Source organism: Siniperca chuatsi, linkage group LG5 (genome assembly GCF_020085105.1).
Source record: "Siniperca chuatsi isolate FFG_IHB_CAS linkage group LG5, ASM2008510v1, whole genome shotgun sequence".
In the NCBI taxonomy this organism is placed as follows: Eukaryota; Metazoa; Chordata; class Actinopteri; order Centrarchiformes; family Sinipercidae; genus Siniperca; species Siniperca chuatsi.
The window spans coordinates 31586206-31603388 of record NC_058046.1 but is presented as its reverse complement, the minus strand read 5'-3'; the positions used below and the strand labels follow the sequence as shown (position 1 = coordinate 31603388).

The window sequence follows — 17183 nt, the reverse complement described above, 5'->3', positions numbered from 1 at the left end:
GAAATGAGAACCACACCCTCTGAGTTGTCAAAAAAAAATTTTATTTCAATGAGCTATAAGCCGTAATTATTAAATTACAGAAACTAATGAACTTTTCCATGATATTCAAATGTTTTGAGATGCACCTGTATAGTAACAATTTAGATTTGATGATAAAGGCTTCGAGAGTCTGGACATTTTTGGCTTAGGTACCTTGAAAGTGCTTAAAAAGTGCTTGAATTTTACTCTTTAGAAGCTGTACAAACCCTGATATGCATTACTTGTTCTTGCTCAGTGGTGTTTACTTGATAATGTCTGACAAATGTCTGTTAGATTGAAGTGTTGCTCTGTTAAAGAAAATTAATTTGGAGCTATCGGTACAGTATGTCTGACTTGTGCCTCTCTTATAAGACCTATAAAGAACTTGTGGAAAATGTTAATAGAAATTCTACCATTACTACTCTGATAAAACAGACGTTAGTTAGGCAGTAGTCAACACAGAAACGACTACAGTACAGAGGAACTGAATGTACGTAGACCAGGGCCTTTGTTATTTACTGTTTATACCTCAATATATACAGCATTATCCAGTGGATGAATGGATTTGTCTTCATCCAGTGCTGGAGGACGAGAGCAACAAACACATTCTTCCTGGTAAGCATCAGTTTGTCACTTCTACCAAATAATATAACTCTCTTCAGTTGAACACACAATCAGTGGTCAGAAAACTGTCAGCAAATCCCATGAAAAGACCAAAGCCAACAACGTGTTAATCTCTTAATATTTTCTTCAGTAATTTCCTAAAACAGCAGGGCGCTGTAGTTTCTATCAAACGTTACTCAAACTGGAGGAAACGTTGCCTTTTTGGGGACTTTTTTCAGCAGTGGATTAATTCACATTTGGTGCTCTTGTGAGTATTTCCAGCAGCAGGACGGTGTGTGTGGGATGGAGTCAAAGTAAACGACAGTGGTCGTGTTCAGGGTAATGAAGAAACATGGTAAATGGACGGCATTCATATAGGTAATGCTTTTATCTAAAGTGCTTTACAATTTGACTCTTATTCAACCATTCACACACACGAACACAGATGGTGGCAGAGCTACCATGCAAGGCACTTGCCAAACAATCAGAGCAATTTGGGGTTCAGTGTCTTGCTTAAGGCCCCAGCGGCCCCTGGGGTCAGCCATGTCACCCCTGTGGCTCCCTGATGTGTTTTGATACACACAGTACTTCAGACATTCATTGTTGGTTTTGGTCTTTTCATGGGATTTGTTGATAACAAAAAATAAAGTATCATCAGACTTGTCTTTTAAACTTCTATGTGTTAACACATAACAGACTACAACGGACAGTCAGGACTGCAGAGAAAATCTTCTGAGCCAACCTGCCCTCCATTCAGGACTCTCCAGATTCAGGAAATGGGCAGGAAACATCACTGCAGACCCACCACACCCCGGACACAACCTGTTCCACCTTCTCCCCTCTGGGAGGCGCTACAGAGCACTGTACGCCAAAACACCCAGACACAAGAACAGGTTCTGCCCACAGGCCGTCACGCTGATGAACACTTAACACCAGTCACATAGTGTCAATGACCCTGTAACACCAAAACATCCACTTACTTCTATTAAGGATTAGATTTGTACAGTTTAAAATGCACACCGTCTTTAACATGTACATATCATCATGCACGGTCACTCTCAATATAAATCCTGCATGCTGTATATAGACATGTATACATGCATATACTGTACATAATCATCCACTCCATGTATATCCTTTCAATATTTAGTTCTTTGCACTATTGTGTTGTTTGCAACTTACAAATCATTTTATGTTTGCTGTTGGTCATTGGTGCTTTTTAGACACCTTTTCCCCCACATACTTGTGTACAAAATAGTCCTGTCTATTCTTTTACCTTTCTTTGTTCAGCTTTATTGTCCTTGTTCTTAGCAAATTAGACAACAACCTCCCTGTAGAATAATACTATGTTCATCTTTATTTGAACAAATCGTGGCCCTGCATTCCAGCAGCATTCAGTACATGGAGACTTTGCAAACAGGTCACACACAGGGGCCTATTTCGCAGATCCTCCGAGCCCTCTTGCAATGTTGTCGTTAGTTTCAGCAGCTTCCTTGAGTGCCTGCATCACCAGAGCGTTCCTCTTTCTCGTCTCTTCCATTCTCATTGGGTTCGATTCAGGCAGATTCTGGTGGGCAGTACAGGAAGAGGCAGATACATGTAATGAATTACTGCATTAAACCACAATGAAAATGTTGACCTAATTTCTTGTGTGTGTGTTAAATACAATTGTCTCACAAGCAAATGATATAACTTATTTGCATAAATATTTTATGAAAATACTTCTTCATTTCAGTTGTAAAAATAGCCTTTGCGCCTTTATACTGTAACCATGTAACCAATCTGTAACAAAGAATTTCCTGTGCAGAGTTCAGTGACAAGTTGCTTAAGCTTTAGCAGGTCTTACCATCAAACAAAGCTACATGTAAACTTTTTACGTAATTAAAGCATCTTTCGATCTTTCTGATTTATTCTTTTTGTAGAAAAATTAAACATGAGCCAAAATGAGGGGCTGGTTGAAAACTGGTGCAGTTCCTTTCATCTCATTCATTCTCAGCGTCCCCGGTTCAGATAAATCCACAATACTAAACTTTATGCTACCGTTTGAAGTCAGTCAGAAAGGTACAAATCCTACACACAGGGGCTTTGATCTCATGAGGTTATCGTTGCCTACATTTGCATGATGCCAGAGACAGAAATCTAAGCGGGGGGGGGCAAGATGGCAGCATGCTAAAAGGGAGTGTGTTTTTCGTGCTGTGTCAGGTATTTTCGGGGTATGTAGCTAAACGACTAAATGCATTTACGCACTATAAAACAAATCCAGTAATTTGAATTTTACACTAAACTGAAGTTCAGTTTGTGGTCGGCCATCGAGACCATGGCAGAAGATATAGAAGTTACTTGTGTTAAGGCTAGCAGGAAAGCTACTGCAAGTCGTGGAGCCGAAGCACGTCCTTGCTCAGCCTCTACCTGAAACTCCCAAAAAGCTTCCTTTGCAGAAGAAACAAAAACCAGGAATAAAACAAATAAATAATCACACCAATGAGGGCTATTCAGGAGCTCTCTTGCTTTGTCCGGGGCAACAGACTCCGCCTTGTGGTAGTGTATGATCCAACTAGTCCTTATTCACAATTTTTAGAAGAATTTGGAGATTGTATCTTTCATCTTTAATTATTGGTGATTTCAATATTCACCTAATCTAAGTTGCATGCTTTGGGCCGTGATCGCCATTGATCGAATCTGCGCAGGCCTGGCTAATCTCGAACAAGCCTTTTCCAAGCACAGTTGTGCTGTGTGCTGCTAGATTAATTATTCTGGTTAATTATCTGATAATTCATAGTCATCCCAAGACCCTTTAAAAAGTTTAACTAAACTAATCACAAGTTCTGAGGAAACGAATATGCCGAAGCCTGGAAAAAAAAATGAATTGGCAGCTAACGATGAAGATTCGGCACTCGATGAAGGAGACGCCATGCTAGCTAGCAACGCGGATAACGCACAGGAACCAAATGTGTGCGCCTTTATTGAAAAATGAGATACGAGATAAAAGTAATGAGAATACAGTACATTATCGAATCCATATCAACATACAGTATAGTATATACTGTTTTGTAAGTGTAAACATTGCAAGGTTAGAGCTCACACCTACAAACACAGATCATCATATGGGGGATCTCTTCCAAAAGGGGTAAAACCTAAAGGATTGCACTATAAAAAATACAATGTATAATAAGATCGACTGTGAATGTCACTTGAGCATATGTAATGTGTGCGCCTTTATTGAAAAATGGCTTTCAGAAACTCAACATACCCTCAGCCACAGACCTTTATTGTGAAGTTTCTTGACTACAGAGTTAAAGAAAGAGCCCTGAGGGCAGCGAGACTGCAGGGCCAGATAATGTACAAGGACAATGTTATCATCTGAAGTCTACAAGCAACAAAGGGGCTTTGATGCCGTACGGCAAAAACTGCAAGAGAAAGGCATCACCGAGCATGGGGTCCTATTTCCAGCCAGACTTTTCTCGACTCATGGAGAGACCACTTTCACCTTCGACTAGCCAGCAGCAGTCAACAACTACATCGCTGGAATGTGAGACTAGATGCACCTCTTTTCACTCATTGCTAATATCCTTACAGTAAGGAATGCCAGAAATCAATGTAAGTAACCTAAGGACTTTAACTGATATGACGTTACTGAGAGTAAGTTACTAAGGTTACTCAAATGTGTTTATCTTCACATGGAAACAGTAGAAATTAGGCACGTCTGTCCTGCAGTTAGAGTTATTGCATACCTTGCCATTTACAGGCTTATTTATTATTATTACTATTATTACAAAATGATTGGATAAAGAAGAAAGGTCTTGACTAACTAATATGCAGTGGACTGAAATCTCTGCAGTGCATCCGGAAAGTGTTCACAGCGCTTCACTTTTTCCACATTTTCTTATGTTACAGCCTTATTCCAAAATGGATTAAATTCATTATTTTCCTACAATACCCCATAATGACAACATGAAATCTTTGCAAATTTATTAAACATAAAAAACGAAAAAAATCCCATGTACATAAGTATTCACAGCCTTTGCCAATTTTGGAATAAGGCTGTAACATAACAAAATGTGGGAAAGTGAAGCACTGCAAATACTTTCCGGACGCACTGTATATAAGAGTGACGTGAGCAGGACTTAAGTAAACCCAAACAGACCTGTACAGATGGTTCCTCGCTGTGGTGTGGACCCACATAGCTGAAGGGAGTTATTTTATACAAGTCAGGGGTAGTCCAAGCACATTCAAGTTGGACAGGTTCAGGGAGGGGTCTGGAAGTTCTAAGTTTTCTCCTCTTCACAGTTTTATAATATACCTAATTGCTAGTATATATGTGCCTCTACCAAAGTAAACCTGTGTTAAAAAAGGTTATTTCACAGCAGCAAATTAAATCGCATTAATGTCAACAGTTAAGGTGAATTGCATTTCTTGGAACTGCAGATTGGCAAAGGTGAAACGGGTTATGAGCAGGAGACCCATTTGCTACCTGGGGATACATTAAAGATAAGGAGGAGGTGGCCTGGGCCGGTGTTTTCAGCATCTCATTCATCAAGTGCTAGAGGAGTAGCTGTATTTTGCATGAGGCGATACGTCTGATAAATGTATACGGTCCCAATGAGGATCACCCAGCTTTATAGAGCAATCTCTTCCTGAAAATCTTTTCTGGTAAGTACATCATGGCTGGCGACTTCAACTGCACCCTTGACCCTACAGAAGACAGATCTACAGGCGTGGATGTTACTCATGTGCAAGCTAGCAAAACAAGAAATGAACCTAACAGACATATGGCGGCACCTAAATCCAAATGCTAGAGAATACTCGTTTCTCCGGCACACACCAAACATATTCAAGGATCGACTTTTTTAATCTCTGCTGAACTTCTTTCAAAAATTGAAGGATGTCATTAATAGCATAGTTCTCTCAGACCATGGGGTTGTGTCGCTGGTTTACATACAAAGAAAGCTGGTATGTGCTCCTCCTAAATGGAGATTCCAAACTCACTGGCTCAAGGACCCAAAATTTGCAGAATATTGAGGCCAACAAGTTGTATTTTGAGATAAACACCACCCAAACTTCTACAAGCACTAGATGGGAAGCTTTCAAAACGTTTATGAAAGGACCAATCCTCAGTTTTACAAGCAAAAAGACTAAACAAGCCATGGAAAGAAGATTTTATTAGATGCGAAGATTAAAACATTGCAGAGACAAATATTTCAGCCAGAATTGAATACATCAGATGCAAATAGGGAACTTCTGTCACTTCGCTCTGAGTACAATAGGTATATAATCTAATAATATGATATAATATGATCTGCCAATAAGGCCGCTGCAAATGTTTTGAGACTCAAACACATAAGACCAAGGAGAGAAACCTGGTAAACTAGTTGCTTGGCAGATTAAACAGCAACAAGCATAGAGAGTAATAACTCACATTGAGGATGATGAAGGGAAAAAGATAGTGGACCCGATGGAAATTAATGGAGCATATAGACACTATTACGAAAATCTTCACTACTCAGAAGACAATTTAGACATGCAATCTGGACATCTCGATATTCCAGAAATTCCAGAGGAAGAGACTCCTTAGAGGAAAATAACTTTCAGAGGCTGTAAGGGCCGTGAATGCTGGTAAAAATGTCTGGACCAATGCTCTACCAATTGACATATACAAAATGTTTTAAGATAAATTTGTGGGTAACAAACTTATCTTAAAACATTTTGTATATGTCAATGTATTTGTACGAAATGTTTAAAGAATCCTATGCAAATGGGGTCCTTTCACCCTCAATTAGAGAGGCCTTAATAATTTAGTTACCAAAGCCAGGTAAATCTAAGACCAAATGTGGAAATGTTCGACCTATCGGTTTACTAAATTCTGATACAAAAGATCCTCTGCAAAGTTATAGCGAGAAGAATGGAGGGTATACGCCTTTCTATTGTGGGGCGGGACCAGAACGGTTTTATACAGGGAATACAAGGCTTCCACAAGGAATGATAGAAAAGCCTAATGTAAAATGGAAGATTAAATTTAAAATGGAACAGATTAAATTTTAAATGCTTAATGTCAAATGCCAAATGGTAAAGTGCCAATGCAAAAAAAATATTATTTTGTTTTTTTCTATTTAAGCTTTTAGAGTTCCCATCTTGAGTCTCAATTTAAAGTTTTAGTTTGAGCATTTCCATTTAAGCTTTTGAATTTTAAATTTCCCTTTCTTCTTGGTCACGTTATATTTTCAAATCATCATTTTAAACTTGCTTTTTCAACTTCCTTTTTCTTTTAAAGTTTAATTGTAGCCTGATTATTCCTAGTTGTGTAGTAGAATAATAATGTTTTTAATTTGATCTCTTTAAATTTTCTATTTTGACTTTTAATTTTAATTCTGACCTAAATTACCCTCCATAGTTGCCACCACACCGGGGAAAGCCGCTCACTGCTCGGCGGAGGAAACGTTTCTTCGGCAGGATAAACCGGAAGCGTCTGAGAGCTGCAGGACGCTAAAGGACCGGACCTTCGTTTATTTCCGAGGACGACAGACAGCTATTTGTGGCTCGACTGTAGCAATCCATAAACTAATGCTTTTAATAAAAACGACTGTCGCACTTGAGACGCAAACTGGCACTACAGTAACAGTCACACTAAGTCAGTTAATTTGTTAAGTTTACTTAGTTTGTCTGTACACCGAATAACATTCAGCTGAATCACCTTGATGAGCTCTCTCCGCCTGTCCTCTCCTGGCGCTATCACACACCACATCCCATAACCGACCCCCAACATAGCGACCATCGCAGTGGAGCTCAGGATGGTCCGCAGGCCGCTCATCCTGGAGTGGGTGAAGGCCACACGATGGCTGCCTCACTGCCGAAAAACTCACCTGCAGTATCTAGTCTGCTTTGTTTGGTGGCGTCGGCCACAGCAGCAATAGACCTGGTGCACGCTGGAATATGTGTCTTCTTTAGTTTAAAGAGACCGACAAAGCTAGAGGAGCTTCTGGTTTGTGTTTATTGGCGGATTGGAAACCAACGTTAATTATGTATACCGCCACCTGCTGTCTCGGAGTGTGTAGAGTCATGGCAATAAAGTATGAACACTGAGGAATGTGGATGACAGAACTTTTAATTTCACTGTCAGTGACAGAACTGACTAACAGTGGTGGCAGAAGAGCTCAGTGTCTTTACTGAAGTGGAAGCAGCAAGACCACAATGTAAAATACTCCAAAGCTCCCAAACCCTTCAAGCCCTGCACTCAAAATGTGACCTAAAGCTAGGGTAGGTAATATGTATTTAAGAAGCCTTTTTTGTTATATTTGTTAAAATTCTCTTTACATCCTGACAGCAATCAATAAGTCAAATGTTCTGGGGGGGAATGAAAAAGATCTGGTATCTGTGGCTGTCACAGGCCTGTATTAAAGCCCAGCCAATCAGATCATTCAGCCCAAATGAAATGATTGGCTGGCGTACCTGCCTGTCTACCTATCTATCTGCCTACCTGCCTACCTGTGCAGACTCTGCCATGAACTCACTGCACATGTTGTATTTCGGAGCAGTGGCTTTGGAGGGAGGCCTGAAGGGAGGGGGTGGGATTATTTCAGTTGGATATTTTCAAAATCTAGCTGTCTCTTGCTAGTTTCTCAGTTACCTACCCTAGCTTTAAGTAAAAGTCCAGAATTCATCAGCAAAATGTAATCTACTTAAGTAAGTCTTAGCACAATGCTTAATATAAGCCATTTAACTTTACTTTCTGTCTTTCTGTTAGTGCGCATGCGCCAGCCCGCATGCTGTCTTTTGCCGTAGCTCCGTCTCGTCGTCTTACTTTTTCCAACTTTTAACTTTCCCTTTTCTTCCAAACTTGAGTAACGTTTGTGTCAGTATAATTTAAACTACGCTCTTTACGAAAATGAGAGTAGAAAGTGTTTTGGTACTTTTCTTCGCCGTGGAACTTCTTCTTCTGCTACTCGGTCGGGGCACCGCTGCAGATCAGCTGTTTGGCCGCATTGTTTACACCAGGGAACAGCTGATCGCGCTGAAGCCGAGAGGCATGGCACCCAGGACTACCGATGTCCCCACTGAGATCTGGAGGAGGACACACCGAGGATGCAGAGGTGGAACGAAGCGGTGAGGGAAGAGAGAGGGGTCCAGACAAAAGAGATGTAAGAACAAGAGATTTAAGCCATGTCTGCCTTCTCTCATCATGGGCAACGTGAGATCACTGGTGAATAAAACGGGCGAGCTAACAGCGTTAGCCCGGAGTCAGACGGCGTTCCGTGAGTGTAGTTTGATGTGCTTCTCAGAGACATGGCTACACCAGGATATCCCAGACCATAACGTTTCCATTGACGGCTTTCAGACTGTTCGGGCCGACAGGGATCACACCGGGAGCAGTAAGCAGAAAGGCGGTGGGCTTGCTGTTCTGGTCTACAACAGATGGTGTAACCCTGGTCACGTTACTATCAAGCAGAGTATCTGTAGCCCGGACATTGAACTGTTAGCTGTGGGACTCTGGGCATATTATCTGCCACGTGAATTCTCACATGCCATTGTTGTGGCTGTTTGCATCCCCCCCTCTGCTAACCCGGCATCGGCGTGCAACGCCATTCACACCGCCATAGCACATCTCCAGACTCAACACCCGAGTGCACTCATTTTAATCTCAGTTGACTTCAACCATGTCAGTGTTTTAACAACACTGACTAATTTTACCCAGTATGTGAATTGTCCTACTAGAGAGGAGGGGACACTGGACCTGCTGTATGCTAACGTTAAGGATGCATACAGCTCATCAAGGACATCAAGGACATCCTGAATGCCAAGAGGAGGGCCTTTACTGATGGTAATAGGGAGGAGGTGAGGGCCTGAAGGTGAAAGGTGAAAATCAGGGAGGCCAAGGAGAAGTACAGGAGGAAGCTGGAGCGGAAACTCCAGTAGAACAACATGAGGGAGGTCTGGAGCGGCATGAAGACCATCACTGGCTTCAGACCGACTGGCAGCAGAGGAGTTGAAGGCAGTGTGGACAGGGCCAACGAACTTAATCTGTTATTTAACAGATTTGACACACCAGCTCCAGTTCCAGGTGAGAGGACAGCTGATGAAACTCCAGTCAAACAAGGCTGCAGGCCCCGATGGTGTTAGCCCCGGGGTGCTAAAAGCCTGTGCCCCCCAGCTATGTGGAGTTCTTCAACATGTCTTCAACCTGAGCCTGAGTCTCCAGAGGGTCCCTGTTCTGTGGAAGACATCTTGCCTCGTTCCTGTGCCGAAGACGCCACGTCCCAGTGGCTTCAAGGACTACAGACCGGTGGCACTGACCTCCCACATAATGAAGACCCTTGAGAGACTAGTGCTAGAACAGCTGCGGCCCATGGTAAGACCCCTCCTAGACCCCCTTCAGTTCGTCTACCAGCCCTGGCTGGGAGTTGAGGACGCCATCATCTTCCTGCTGAACCGCATCCACACCCACCTGGACAAGCCGGCAAGCACGGTGAGGATCATGTTTTTTGACTTCTCCAGTGCTTTCAACACCATCCGACCTGCCCTGCTGGGTGAGAAGCTGGCAGCGATGCAGGTGGAAGCCCCCCTTGTGTCCTGGATTGTGGACTACCTGACTGGCAGACCACAGCACGTGCACCTGCAGCACTGTGTATCGGACAGCGTGGTCAGCAACACTGGGGCCCCTCAGGGGACTGTCCTCTCTCCCTTCCACTTCACCATCTACACCACGGACTTCAGCCACCACACAGAGTCCTGCCACCTTCAGAAGTTTTCTGATGACTCTGCTGTGGGGGATGTATCAGCAGTGGTGATGAGTCTGAGTACAGGGCTGTGGTGGGGAACTTTGTCTCATGGTGTGAGCAGAACCATCTGCAGCTCAATGCGACAAAGTCTAAGGAGCTGGTTGTGGATCTACGGAGGGCCAAGGCACCAGTGACCCCGGTTTCCATCCAGGGGGTCAATGTGGACACTGTAGAGGACTACATGTACCTGGGAGTACACTTAGACAATAAACTGGACTGGGCTAAGAACACTCAGGCTGTTTACAGAAAGGGCCAGAGCCGCCTCTATTTTCTGAGGAGGCTGAGGTCCTTCAACATCTGCCGGACAACGCTGAGGATGTTTTATGAGTCCGTGGTGGCCAGTGCTATCCTGTATGCTGTTGCATGCTGGGGCAGCAGGCTGAGGGTAGCGGACGCCAACAGACTCAACAAATTGATCCGTAAGGCCAGTGACATTGTGGGGGTGGAGCTGGACTCTCTTGCGGTGGTGTCAGAGAGGAGGATGCTGGCCAAACTTCATGCCATCTTGGACAGTGTCTCCCACCCACTCCATGACGTGCTGGTCAAGCAAAGGAGCACCTTCAGCGGAAGACTCATCCCCCCAAAAAGCACCACAGAGCGCCACAGGAAGTCATTCCTGCCTGTGACCATCAAACGTTTTAACTCCTCCCTCTAAGGGTTAGTCTGTATGACCCTAGGTCACTAAACTGGACATTGATCATTACATCTCTGCAATACTTGAATAATTGTGCAATATCCGTGTAATACTCATGTGCAATATTTAGCTTTTTCCTATTTATTATTCATACCTCCATTACTGCTGTTGCAGTACTACTTATTACTTATATTATTACATTGCATTATTATACCGGTAAACCCACTTGGTACTTCACACTTATTTTATTTTATACTTATACCCACTTGGTACTTAATTTATTTTCTGACCTTTTTTTATAGTTTTTATAGTGTATTGTATTATATTTTTTTGCTAGTACTTTCTCCTGTGTGCACTGACGTAAAGGCGAGCTGCTGTAACAAAGAGTTTCCCTTCGGGGATCAATAAAGTATTTATGATTCTGATTCTGATTTTATGGTGTCAAGCTTGCCATATATTGAGTTCCTTAAATCTCTTGTACAGCTTCACAAAGATTATCCATAATCTTTTTTCACTTTTTGCCAACATTTTTTTCCATCAGTTATTTCTCTCCTTCCCTGAACTCTTCTGACAGATAACTATGTGCTATAACTATTATTCTAGCCAGTATGCTAGGCTTTCTTCATCCTTTAATAATCCACATGTTCAAAAACAGCATATTTTCATTATTTCTCACTTACATTATTATTCACATTGCAGCCACCCCCTGGGCATTACTCTGTGTGGTGTGCTTTTCATTCAAGCACTCAAATAAAGTGGCATAATCTTTTTTGGCTTCATTATAAGATAAGCTTTTATTGATCTCCAGTGGCGAAATTCAGGTGTTCAAGGGGCACAAAGACATAATTAAGTATATATGGGTAAATATAAAGAAATAAATTTGAAAGAAATACAATTTAAAATTAAGAATAGAAATGTTGGACACTAATACACCTTAATTTGGCAAATAAAAGATGATAACAGTGAAGTCTTATTCGGTTGTCTTTTATTATGAAATATCGTAACACAGTAGAGCCAGGTTATGCTAGAAAAGAAGTAGTTTGTACGATGACCATGTCACAGTACCCTAGCCAGAGGAAAAGTCTTGGACGGGCATTCATTCATTAACTCATTAATCATTAAAAAAGATAAAATATCATACATATAATATTATATTATAATATAAATATTTCCATTTTATGATGATATTTTTGGACGGAATTTTGTGAGAGTCGGCTGCACTTGTTGCGTCATGATCCTTAGACAAGATTTGTTTGATGTGATTTTCTTATAAAAGCAATTTATGCATTCAAAACATTACTGTTACACTTAGTTACATTTGTGTGCAAAAGACTTTCATAATGCCCTTACAAAATAGTAAATCACATTCTTGACAGTAACATATGTCATTTTGTCAGTGAAAAAATATTACAGTATGAAAACAGCATAGTTTAGAAATATACTGTAGTCATCAAGAGAACTGCACTGACAGCGCAGGGTCTTCACTCATAACCACACTTTTTAAGTGCTGCTGTTGGTTGAAAGTTGCATTCGAACTTCATTTTGTTCATGCTGGAGAGGCTATCTGAATCTGGTCCAAACCTTCAGCCACACACTATACAAAATAGTGTAGGAAACCATCTGGAAAGGTTGCACTGCTCGCAACAATTAAAACAAAGATATTGCAGGGGACTTGGACCGGTAGAGGTGGGATGTAACAAACTCAAACTTCAGTGAAAATGTTTTGAGGTGGCTTAGATTCAATTGAGTATGTGACTCCTTTTTGGTTTGTCTCTTAATGACAGCATGGTCAAAAAGCAAATATGATCAAAAGTTTCCTTGTGTGGCTTCACAGCCATTGTGACAAATGAGAGACCACAAGTACGCACAAAATGTTTTTGACCATCCAGTATACAACAAGAATCAAATTCTGATTTATGAACAGCTGTGAGCTTGATGTTTCTCAGTTTTTGTCACATGTTGTTTGTTCTTTGAAGTGGGTAAATATGACTTCATGAGCAATGGCCTATTTATTGGTATTTTTGTGTTGACTGTATTAAAATGTCTTCATGGAGTCAGTCTGTCATGGTGGTTGTGACATTGGTGTAAACAAGTGACTTGCATTAGTTTTAGTTAGTTCTTAGTTCATTCTTTTATTAAACAGATCAAGAGCTCTTTTTCAAGACAGACCTATGTACAAGAAAAAAAAAACATACAGTATAAAAACATAGACAAACACACAGTTTAGTGGATTTTAACTGTATCGGTAATTGAATTAATGTAATATAAAGCTGCCTGCTTGAGCTTAGATTATTTACACAAATACATATTTCTAGTATTACCACCATCTTTTGTGTTCATGTATGCATACATTGAGACATGGTTCTGTGCTCTGGAAAAGGATATTCTAGGCCTCTATTACACTTTAATACAGTTACAGTACCTGCTAATTCTAGATGATCTAGTACTATATCTCTGCAGTGGATATGTGGGCACCTGAGTAACTTGTCAAGTCATATTGGAGTTATTGAAATTAACAGTTTTAAGCCTTTGATTAGTCACAGCTTGTAACATGATGGACTTCTTCTTTATGGGGTCTTTTTGCTAGAGAAGAAATTGACATTTTGGTCTCCTCACTGATAAATTAAATAATGGAGCCTGTATCTAGCATGATGTGCATATCAGTGGCAAGAGTCACAGAAGGGTCTGTTGGGAGAGGTTTGTCTCCCTTTTTTTTCTCCTCATAAGGGCACGGTGTGAGAAGTGGCTGTGAAAACTGTGGTTTGACATGAATATCTGGATGGGGAATGTCCATAGCCTGAGCTCCATGCATTTGTGGGTCTATCTAGGCTTCTCCCATAAGGTCAGGGAGATCTGTTAGGACACACATGCATGTGCCTGCCACGGCAGTGCACACTGCTTAGCTTATCCAGCTTCAGAGATGGTGGAGGGAAGGGGATGCCTCCTGGCACGCCTTGTACTCTGCTGGACAGTGGCAAAACTTTGCACTCTGGAGCTCCACTTGTGCTCATGTTGGCTTGCTGCTCACCAGCGGAGAGTAAGTTTTTTTCCCCTCCCTTTATTATTGTAAAAGCAAAACTGCCGCTTAATATAAGCATTGATGTAATCTGAAAGGGAGAGTCATATTAAATGCTCAAAGGATGAAATCAGTTGTGGATGAGACTAGGAAAGACACTGAGACTGTTAAGATTTTTCAAGAATTTCAAGGGGAAGTCATCCCTAAACGAGTGATGTTGGGCTTGATATATTACATAGTAAGAGATTATATTCCGAGACCAATGAGGTCAAAAATTTTAATCAAATGACTGTAGTAATTGGTCATGCCTAAGAAGGAGCACATCTCTGCTTTTGTGTGTGGAGGAGGCGCTGCAGACAGCAGCTTAACTCTGTCTGGTGAGAGGAGGTGAGAGAGAGGATACCTAGGTGACCCTAGGCTGACAGCTTGGCAAGCGATGCTCTGTGACCTCTTTCAGTCAAACATTTCAGGAGAATAGAGTCTGGTTACATGCTTTCTCAGAAGCAACATGCTTACATCAGGTCAGCAAGATCAACAAGGTCTCTCTTTACGTACAGCTTCCAGATCTAGAAAAAAAGCGCCATTGTCCAGGCTTTTTAGCTTTCAGAATAGGAATATAGGTGTATTACTGCCTAGAGGCAGGTGTTAATAAACCCTGTTCTAGAAGAGAAACAACAAAAGGCTTAATGCCTTTAACTGCTTCTTGAGGTAGAGGATATTGCTCAATGTGTGGCAAAACTACATTTGGTTTCAAAGTCACTTTATGTGGAGGAGCTAAAGTTACAAAGTCAACATGATTTTATGCAAAGCCCACAATGATGTTGGTACTTTAGCCAACTCTAAGGCTACATCCACACTATTACAGAGATTGTTTTTGTTTTGAAACGCAGTTTTGAAATGAAAACAATCTCTGTCCAGATGAGTATTTTAGCTCAGTTTCAGAAGTAATCGCCATATTTAAACACATCTGAAAATGCATATCACATGACCATTCACGTACACTGTGCATGCGCCTGCCGGTGTAAACAGGAACAGGACAAACATAAAAAGGCAAGGAAATGAGGGGAACACAATGCAAATACCACCTAGAATTTTAAAATAGTAATAATGTAATGGTAGTGGTAATATTAAAATTAATATAAAATTAATAAAATAATAATAATAGGAATGATAGTCATAGGAATAATAATGACAATAATAGTAACAGGGCCAATAACAACAACTGTAGTAGCAGTTAGTGAGCAGTAACACGGGGGCAGCAGGGGGCCCACAACCACAGATCCAGACTCTGCAGCTCCGGAGGTAGAAATACCTGCTGAAAGCGACAGAAGGAGAGAGGAGAGAAACGAGAAAGCACAAAACTATGGGAGAGAGAAGAGTATAGAATGTAGAGTTAGTAACATGCAGTAATGGGATAAAAATGCATACAGATGGAGAGGGAGAGGGGGAGAAAGGAATGGAATGGTCATGGGAAGTCTCCCGGCAGTCTAGGCCTATAGCAGCATAACTAAGGGATGGTTCAGGACTCACCCAAGCCAGACCAAACTATAAGCTTTGTCAAAGAGGAAAGTCTTAAGCCTACTTTTAAATGTGGAGATGGTGTCTGCTTCCCAAACCCAAACTGGGGTCTGATTCCACAGGAGAGGAGCTTGAAGGCTCTGGCTCCCATTCTGCTTTTGGAGACACTAGGAACCACACGTAACCCTGCATTGTGGGAGTACAGTGTTCTAGTCGGGTAGTAAGGTATTATGAGATCTTTAAGATATGATGGTGCCTGACCATTAAGAGCTTTGTAGGTGAGGAGAAAGATTTTAAATTCTATTCTGGATTTTACAGGGAGAAAGTGAAGAGAAGCTAATATTGGAGAAATATGATCTCTTTTCCTAGTTCTTGTCAGTACAAATGCCGCAGCATTCTGGGTCAACTGGAGAGTTTTAAGGGACTTATTCAGGCAGCCTGATAATAAGGAACTGCAATAGTCCAACCTAGAAGTAACAAATGCATGCACTAGTTTTCGGCATCATTTTGAGACAGGATGTGCCTGATTTTTGCAATGTTGCGTAGGTGAAAGAAGGCAGTCCTTGAAGTTTGTTTCATGAGGGAGTTAAAGGATAAATCCTGATCAAAGAGAACTCTGAAGTTCCTTATGGTGGTGCTGGAGGTCAGGGCAATGCTAGAGCAACTATGTCTTTAGAAAATGTGTCTCGGAGGTGTTTGGGGCCAAGTACAATAACTTCAGTTTTGTCAGAGACATGAGCCTTCAATTCGGGCTCAGTACTCAGTGTTTTGATGTAGTCTGGACCAGGAAGATGGTGATGGTCTTACAGACTTGTTGGATGATGATTTCCGGAATCTGTCAAATCGGTTGTAGAGGGGTAGGTTAAACCTTAAACCTTAAGTCTAAGGCTGTAATTGCGCATGCATTGGCGTTGTGTGTGCCCGCCAGAGGCTTCGTCTTAAACCACCATAAATGGACATTTTAGCTAGTTTTTAAGCCACATTTCTACGCTACACTTTTTTCCTGTTTTACCCATATGTTTTGACATGGTAAAAGTTTTTAGCCATCGGATGTATGGTTATCTTAAGTCATTTTTATCTGGCTGTCAACTCGACGTGGTTTACCGAACTTCCTCCACTGCTGCTAACTCAGCCATGTTTGTTTTTAGCCTGGTGGCTAGGCTAGCCGGTCGCTTTTATTAAGGATCTTAGGCTTTTAGCACTTTTATGAACTTTATTGTGGATTTTAAGCTTTTAGCACATTTACGGACTAACTGCAAGCGTGATGGCAGCGTGTGGATCTTGCCACCTTACCATCTCAAAGCTGAAGAAAAAAATTGCTTGTGTGGAAGCTGAGCTCAGAGAAAAAGACAAGCTCATGCTCCAAAGCACCCGCCTCCCCCTCCTTCACATCAGGACCTCCCGCTGGCCAACAGGTTTGACATCCTGGATATGCAGGACTTTCCTCCACTGGAGGGACACTCCCATTTTCCAGCGGTCAAGTCTTCCTCCTCCTCTCACTACAAGTCACTGAAAAAGGCCGTGATCAGGAGAAGCTCTGGAGGTCCCTCTGCTAAGAATGACGCAGCCCCCTCGCCGCAGCAGTCCCCGGCCGGAACTCGGTAGTCTCCACGACCATTGACTC

General features: G+C 41.7%; 1 protein-coding gene across 1 annotated transcript; it reads right to left on the bottom strand.

Moving 5' to 3' along the window:
* Positions 1-1955: 1955 nt before the first annotated feature.
* On the bottom strand, positions 1956-7628 carry LOC122875946 (ubiquinol-cytochrome-c reductase complex assembly factor 3). The gene is made up of 2 exons (XM_044195653.1): positions 7310-7628; positions 1956-2188 (listed from the first exon to the last, which is right to left on the bottom strand). Exons 1-2 carry the CDS (start codon positions 7424-7426, stop codon positions 2057-2059), a joined length of 249 nt encoding a protein of 82 aa, XP_044051588.1. The 5' UTR covers positions 7427-7628; the 3' UTR covers positions 1956-2056.
* Positions 7629-17183: the final 9555 nt, after the last annotated feature.

Bases quoted from the DNA above. Each gene is read 5' to 3' on its own strand.
- LOC122875946 (XM_044195653.1), bottom strand. From the start codon at position 7,426: ATGAGCGGCCTGCGGACCATCCTGAGCTCCACTGCGATGGTCGCTATG. The intron at 2,189-7,309 runs GTGATTCAGCTG...ACTGCCCACCAG, and splicing joins GGCGGAGAGAGCTCATCAAG to AATCTGCCTGAATCGAACCC.